Source organism: Sinocyclocheilus anshuiensis, unplaced genomic scaffold (assembly GCF_001515605.1).
Source record: "Sinocyclocheilus anshuiensis isolate Anshui unplaced genomic scaffold, SAMN03320099.WGS_v1.1 scaffold95, whole genome shotgun sequence".
NCBI classification, from domain to species: domain Eukaryota; kingdom Metazoa; phylum Chordata; class Actinopteri; order Cypriniformes; family Cyprinidae; genus Sinocyclocheilus; species Sinocyclocheilus anshuiensis.
The window spans coordinates 238,687-246,340 of NW_015548190.1; the positions used below are offsets into that span (position 1 = coordinate 238,687).

Here is a 7,654-nt window from a genome sequence, read left to right on the forward strand (position 1 = left end):
CGGCAGTGCGTTCAGGTGCGGTGCGGTGCATCTGTAGCAGAGCAGAGATCGTTTCCGCACTGACTCTATTGCTGCGCTGCAAGTGCTGATTTAAAGTAACAGCACATTGTTTGCAGTAAATATGAACATGTCATGGATTGACACGAAAATGTAGTAATTACATCATAAATGCATTTTAGTTTTGTTTTGCCACTTGCTTGAGCAACATAATATATAAATCTATAAAAAAATATAAAAAGCACAATAATGTGCTTATATTTATTGTGTTTAAACATGTCTGTGAAAGATTGTATTACTGTACTGTGTAAAAAAAAAGAATTGCAATGCTGAAAAAGCATTTTCAGTGACAATGTTTGGATTTGAAATCAAAATAATGGATAAATGTTGTGTTTGTGGTAAACAGACACGGATAAGTAGCAGCCTCTTGTGTGAAAGCTGCTTCTCCTCTCACAAGAGACACCTAAGAGGGGAATTCCCCCCATTTTCAAAAATGAAATTCAGGCCCTGAATAAATGTCTAAAAATCCTGATTGGAGCATCACTATAAATAGTTATAAATGATAAAAAAAGGCTTTAAAAAGGCTTTTTATCGGTATCGGCACCTACTGCTTTCTGTGATCGGTGATCGGCCACAAAAATCCTGATCAGAGCACCCCTACATAGTAGAGTTGTACACTAAACATGAACATCAATTTAAGCTAAAATACTTACACAAAAATGAATTATTTTAAGCATTATACACATTCAACTCATCTTTCACGAATGGGGTCAAGTAAGTAATAAAAAATAATCTAAAAAATTAAAAACAACTTATTTGTCATGATGCACTTTTGCTTTTTTAAATGAAAAAAGAAAAGGGCAAGAAAGCACAAAGAATGAGTGCAAGACTCACCCCCGGTAAAAACGTCAGCTTATTTCCATCCATCCACAGCTCTCTGATTCCTGTAAGCTGCTCCAACACTTCAGGCTGGAGAGAAAGAAGGCAAAATTCAATTTCACATCCTCAGTGTGAGGAAATCTGCCACTACTTTCAATGAATAGCATTAGAGGAGAAAAATGCACATTAGGTGCAGTCTAACAGAGAAAGACTCAATGAGCGCATCTGCATTGACTGTCAAACATCTGACACCTGGCTGCATTGACAGCTGGAAGGTGAACGCAGGCTGCAGTAATGCATGAGACACCTGAAAGACAGGCAGGTGCTACTCACCACTTCAGTGAACTCATTACTGCCCAGATCCAAGCGCTCCAGCTGTGTGAGCTTATGCATGCTCCTGCAGACACACACACACAGACACAGTATTACTAACATTATTACCCATGGATTAAGCACATTTAAGCTTTGCACATAAACATATCTGAGCACTCACTGGTCTTTGCAGGAAAACATCAGACAGACTGGTCACAACCACAACGTTTCTTTTTAAGACTGCGCACAAGTGACTCCCCAGGGCAAATAAACGGCCCACAAAGACATTTACTGAACAAGTAGTTACTGCTAATCCACATTTACTGGCAGTTTTAGAGCAATGTTAGACTTCAATCCCCAGTTTCACATAAAATCAGAGCCAGTATATAAACTGAGCATAATACATTCTCCAAGATCATGTTTATACTTAGAGGTCAAGCTATGGAGTTTAAAGATGCTCAGCAACCATAAATGAACAACAAATATATATATATATATATATATACACACACACACACACATATATATATATATATACACACACACGCTCAAAAGTTTGGGATCAGTAAGATTTGTAATGTTTTTTAAAGAAGTCTCTTCTGCTCATTATGGCTGAATTTGTTTGATCAGAAATACCGAAAAAACATAATATTATGAAATATTATTGCAATTTGAAATCATCATTCATTTAAAATGTAATTTATTGCTGTGATCAAAGTTGAACATTCAGCATCATTACTCCAGTCTTCAGTTTCACATGATCCTTCAGAAATCATTCTAATATGCTGATTTAATATCAATATTGGAAAGAGTTCTTTGGAAACAATAAATAAATAAATATATGCACTTACAATTAAGTTTATTGGACTTTTATTGCAAGCGAATATTTGTTAACTTGTCTTATTTTTAAGTTGACTACTATCAAAGATTTTATTGTCACCTTACTGAATGCTTACAAATCATTTTAAGTATCCAATTGGGCTTTTTTCACAAAATGCTGAAAATCTATGTGCATCTGCATCTTTTCAATCTTTATAACACGTTCTCCTGTTCCAATCTGTTCCTGCAATCTCAGTATCTGCGTCAAACACTGAACTAACATCATCTAGTCGGGTAGGTGTGCTTCAGGGCAGGGCGTGCTTTAAACCGCTGCTGACGTGGACCTGGACACAGATCAACAGCCTGTGGGTGTATCGCATCCGTGGAAAAGCTTGAAGTCGAAATGATATATGGCTCTGGGAATTGTATTAACAAATGGTTATAAACGGAAGGCAAACTCTGTTTTTTTATAGTGAATTTTGTATTGAAAGACACACTGATTGTTGGCTTAGAGGACTGTAAGTGGGATTCATTCATCCAGGGTTTGGAGGCAGGGCTGTGTGAAGCATGCAACCAGACAGCCAGCCAAAAAACTCACTGACCCCCAGAGTGCTGAGCAATCCACAGCTCATTAGAAACACAGACACACACATCATGAGAACAAACCACACAGTGAACAACTGAGAGGACTGCTGAAACGGCACAGGGCTAAATGTGAAATCAGAGTGATAAAGTTATCAGAGCACAGGGTAATAATGGTAAATGAGTAAGCGATGCATGTCTGTCTGCATTTGATTACAGAGTGCAATCTTCCTGCTATACGTCCTGATCCAAAACAGTCCATGTATGTTGCATGTGATATTTTTGAAGAAAATGTGAGTAGTTCAAACCTTAGATGTTATCATATAGTTGCTAGGGAGTTATGATGTGTTTTGCATGGTTGTTAGTGTGTTTTATTGTTGCATGGGTCTTCTAGGAGGAAGCTCTCGGTCCCATATAAAAAAATTGCCTGCCCTCAAAGACTATGATATTTTGGTCTCTAGATATGGCTCAGATGTCTCCTTTAATGTAAAGTCTAAAGGTGTGGTCACTAGGGTTGGGTACCGAACTCGGTACTTTTAAGGGTACCAACCGAATTGCGTCGGTACTACGGAGTACCGATTCACGTTAAATCAATCGGTGCCAAATTTCGGTACCTGAGAACGCATCTGGGCGCATACGCTACAGAGTGAGAAAGAGAGCCCCTGTGACGTGATGTCACCCCTGCAACTCGTTCAAACAACACACAGGGCAAGCCGAAATGTTCTGAAGTGTGGTTACATTTCTAGGGCCATATGGTTTCTGAGAAAACGCGGACGGGATCACGGAGTCCATTCATAAAAACGTAATTTACTCTATAGCGCGGAATGCCACGGAATTCATCAATTTTGGACGAATAAATCAAAAGTAGGTCTGCCACTTAATTCGAATCGCGATATGAACTAGTGTCTGTGAATATTCAAATGCAAAAAGACGGTTTAAATATGAATCCTGCATGTTCCACTTGCCTCTGTATGTATGAATGGCGGAAACGCGGTTTTGTTTACTACACAAATACTGAAGCACGCATGACGCTCGTGGTGATTTTCGGCCTCTGCGTCTCAATATATGACGGCATGAACACAAAAACTTAATCTCCAGAGCTGCTGTGAGAGAAAGGAATATCCACAGTTTTTCTTCCTTTAATTTTCATTTGATTTAAAATAAATGTTTAATGCCTTCATTTGATTTTCAGAAAAATTAAAACAAGAATTTCTGGGGGGAAAAAAAGAAAGAAAGAAAGAAAGAAAAAGTTTGTAGGGCCCTATTGCTCAAAATGTTGAAATTAAGACTTTTGGACTTGTACAATGTTTTTGTAATTACACAGAGAGTAAAGTACCGAAAAAAGGTACCGTTGGGTACCGGCACCGAAATTCAGGTACCGATACCGGTACCGTACCGGTTAAAATGTGAACGGTACCCAACCCTAGTGGTCACATTTACTGTTGTTGGGAGAATTTTCGGGGGTGAAACCCATTTATTTCAATAGGAATCCATGCAATCGTGGATGAAGTTAATTGCATTGAATTCACCGCACTGACCAAGAGAAAGCTGCTCGGTTTGAAAGTGACCATGACTATGTTCACACTACAAGCCTTAGTGCTCTCAATTCTGATTTTTACTTGGATCAGATTTTTTTTTGAATAGCTGTTCACATTGTTGTTTTAAATGTGGCCAATATCAGATTTCCAGTGTGAACAGATCATGGTTCTGAACTGACCCGCATGTGCAAAAGAACAACACAAACAGGGTTGCCAGGTATTCACAATAAAATCTGCCCAATTGCTTCTCAAATCCAAAGTCCAAAACGAGTACAAAACTAGCGCAATCGCAATCCGGGGGGTAAATATCCATTAATGGGGTCGCTTTAACCCACAGAGTTGAAAAACAACCCGTGGCAACAGTAAAAAAGTATCCCAATTCCATGTGAAAACCGTGCAACACTTGCCAATTGCTTACTTACAGCTCGCTGCGCTGTCATACAGAAGTAAACACAGAGGAAGTAAGTGATTATGCGTTTATTTATAGTGTGATCTGCCTCAGAAGCCAACGAAATTATGCTCAGGCAATATGAAAAATAAAGACAAGGATGTTACGGAAGTGAGCCGAGTTTTGAAACTTTTATGATACGAGCCCTTATGTTTTGCTTGTATATAGAGTTGTCACTGTAATACTTATGAGTTCTGACACGTCACTGTACTTCCACTGACTACCTTTTGCAACTGTCTTGATAACTTTGGCTATGTAAAATCTTTGAAGTGACTCCCACAAGTGCAGAAAAGCGACGAATGTTGATCTAGAGTGCCGTAAAAGTCGCATGAATTCCGTTATGACCGTTCACACTGCGGTCGCATTCCAAAACATGTGGAAGTGGCACAAATCGGAATTGAAAAGATCAGATTCCATGTGGTTTGTGCTGTTTTTTTCATGAAAGTTTTTCATCACACTGTCATGAGAAAAACAGATCTAAGTCACATGTGAGCATAAAAGATTAGGGATCAGATTTGGGCCACATGTTCCTGCAGTGTGAACATAGCCTGTGTGAGCTGTGCTTCATACATCACTACTATTGACAATGGATGTTTTTTACAGATGTCACAAGAGAATTTTTGGCCGTTTTATCATCCGCCATGTAAAAAAAATCACCAAAAAACGAGCCCTCATATGATGCAATATTGTCTCCAGAGCCAGAAATGATTATAAAACCTGTCACAGCATGTCACTTCAGAGCCTCTTACGTAAGACTGAACAATATGATGCCACAGAGGGACAGAGAGAGAGACGTTTGTCTGTATTTATAATGCGATTATCAGAAGAGGTGCAGCAGCACGGATCATCATTTTAATATTTTAGTAATTCAAATAAATCCCAGAGGGGCACTTACTTTGGCAACATCTTTAACTGGTTCTCCCGCAGCTCCAGAATCTGCAGTTTGGTTAGTCTGAGGAAACAGAGAGAGAGAGAAAATATATGTAAATTATTTATATAAAAATAAATAAAATTAAATAAAACTAAATTAAATAAAAGGTGCCTGAAATAGTATATTATTTCCGCTGGAAATAATTTTTTTTTTTTTAATTTTCAGTTCAAAATGTACAAACATGAGGTTTAAAATGCAACACAACTGTTAAGTAACAATGATTTTCAAGATAGAAAATGTATTAGCAAGATGCTAATCAACATTTACATGTTTTTCTAGAATAAAGGTGCTATTTTAATGTCCCAATACTGGTCTAGTGACTTACTACACATTCAAAATATACTGCCCTCTTTTTAGTATTCAATAGAAGTATGTAGACTGTTGTCCTCAGGTGACCTCCCAGCAAGAAACAGGAACTGAGTTGCATGTTGCGTGATCATCTGAAGTCTATTTCAGGCTGTGGGTGCATGTTTATGATGTCAAAAGTACTGCTGCACGACATTTCACAGGAACTGCACTGCATTTTCATAGGAACGCACGATTCCTGAGGCTTTAGACATGATATGAGCTCCAGGAAACGTTAGGAGGTGCTTTCCGAGGAAATTTTGCATGTGTTATTTTAATTGATTAACAGCTGGCATAAATCAACAAGCTCGATGGATGCAAGTTAAACCTGTTTTGCGAGTCTTTGGAAAACACTTTCAGTGTACGGGGAACAGTTTTGTCTGTTTTATATTTTAATGTAGTACATACTTTGGCCAGTCTTAGATCTAGATGCTGCCTGATCTGAAACAGGAGCTTGGATGATCTTGTTCTGTCTAGGACTCTGTGTGCGCGAGGGGTGGGTGGGTGTGTGTGTGTCTGACCTGCCGAAGCTGGCCGGTAGGAACTCTAGGAAGGCGTCGTTCAGGTAGAGCTGGTTCAGGCTGAGGAGCTGCGTGAAGCCTTCTGGGAGTCTGCAGAGACACAAGAGTGTTTCATTACATCACAGACAGAACGCACACACAGTTCATTCCTGCTAGCTATGTACTTACTTTGATATAGGGTTCACACTCGCTTCTACGATGGCCAGGACTTTACAGTTCTTGATATTTTCAGGAAACTCCTGGATGCCTGAAATTTTAAAGAAACAAAAAATGATTACTTATTCAGTTATTAATTGCTGGTTTCATGTTTTCTCTGGTCTTTTTGCCTAGGGTTTAGAAAACATTTAAACAATCTGTACGACATTGGGTTCCATTACGATTAACTACAGACAATAAATATACAAACACATTATTTAATTTAAAAACATTCTGGAAACTTACACTATTACAAAAAACTAAATATACATTTTATTCAAATTATTTTTGATATATTTCTAATTATATTAGAAATTCTATTTACAGATTTCAAGTGTAATATAAAATAGCACTTGACCTACACTACCTGTTTCTTTATGTTTTGAAAGAAGTCTCTTGTGCTCACCAAGGCTGCACTTACTTTTTTTCTTTCATAAAAATGCAGGAAAAACAGTAATATTGTGAAATATTATTACAATTAGGGATGCACCGATACCACTTTTTCCAGTACTCGCCCGATACCGATACTTTTATTTTTGGTACTTGCCGATACCGAGTACCGATACCAATATTTGATTGCATTTGTAAATTTTTTAAATATTGGGTACAGAAACCAAAAAGAGTATGTATAATGTTAGTTGGTTAACTTTATTTATCAAATAGATAGTCAAACCAAAATTTATTCAGACACCTTCAACATTTCTCACATTATCACAGTTTATTCGCTACTGTTTAGAAAATGGTAATAAAATATGACAAACTCAGAGTTACACTGTGTCAGAACAAATTCAGCTTGATAATGTTAGATAACTTTGATAGAAAGGTATGTAGCCTAATGGATTACAATCAACCAAAAATTAGACAGCTGTTAGTATGACAGTATTTACACAACTATCAATATTTAGTCGGGCAGCCCTTAGCCTCAGTGACAGCCTGTAGTCTCCGCGTACATATACTTCGTAGACATCCTTAATCTCTTATAACTCCATTCTACTGTCTGTAGTTCTGTTGTCGGTCTTTCTTTGTCTGAATATGGCACTGATCACATGCTGTGTGGTATCGGCGTTTGGTATCGGGGCATTTTAAT

At 37.9% G+C, this 7,654-nt stretch overlaps 1 protein-coding gene across 2 annotated transcripts in view; it reads right to left on the reverse strand.

The window, feature by feature from the left end:
* Nucleotides 1–7,654, reverse strand: part of LOC107705051 (protein LAP2-like) — a 92,568-nt gene that overhangs the window by 31,092 nt on the left and 53,822 nt on the right. For both annotated transcript variants that reach the window (XM_016508172.1, XM_016508171.1), the window contains exons 4-8: nt 6,541–6,619; nt 6,373–6,462; nt 5,471–5,527; nt 1,210–1,273; nt 892–966 (exon numbers count right to left, since the gene is read on the reverse strand). In XM_016508172.1, the coding sequence (XP_016363658.1) occupies nt 892–966; nt 1,210–1,273; nt 5,471–5,527; nt 6,373–6,462; nt 6,541–6,619 (365 nt within the window). The remainder of the gene's footprint in view (nt 1–891; nt 967–1,209; nt 1,274–5,470; nt 5,528–6,372; nt 6,463–6,540; nt 6,620–7,654) is intronic.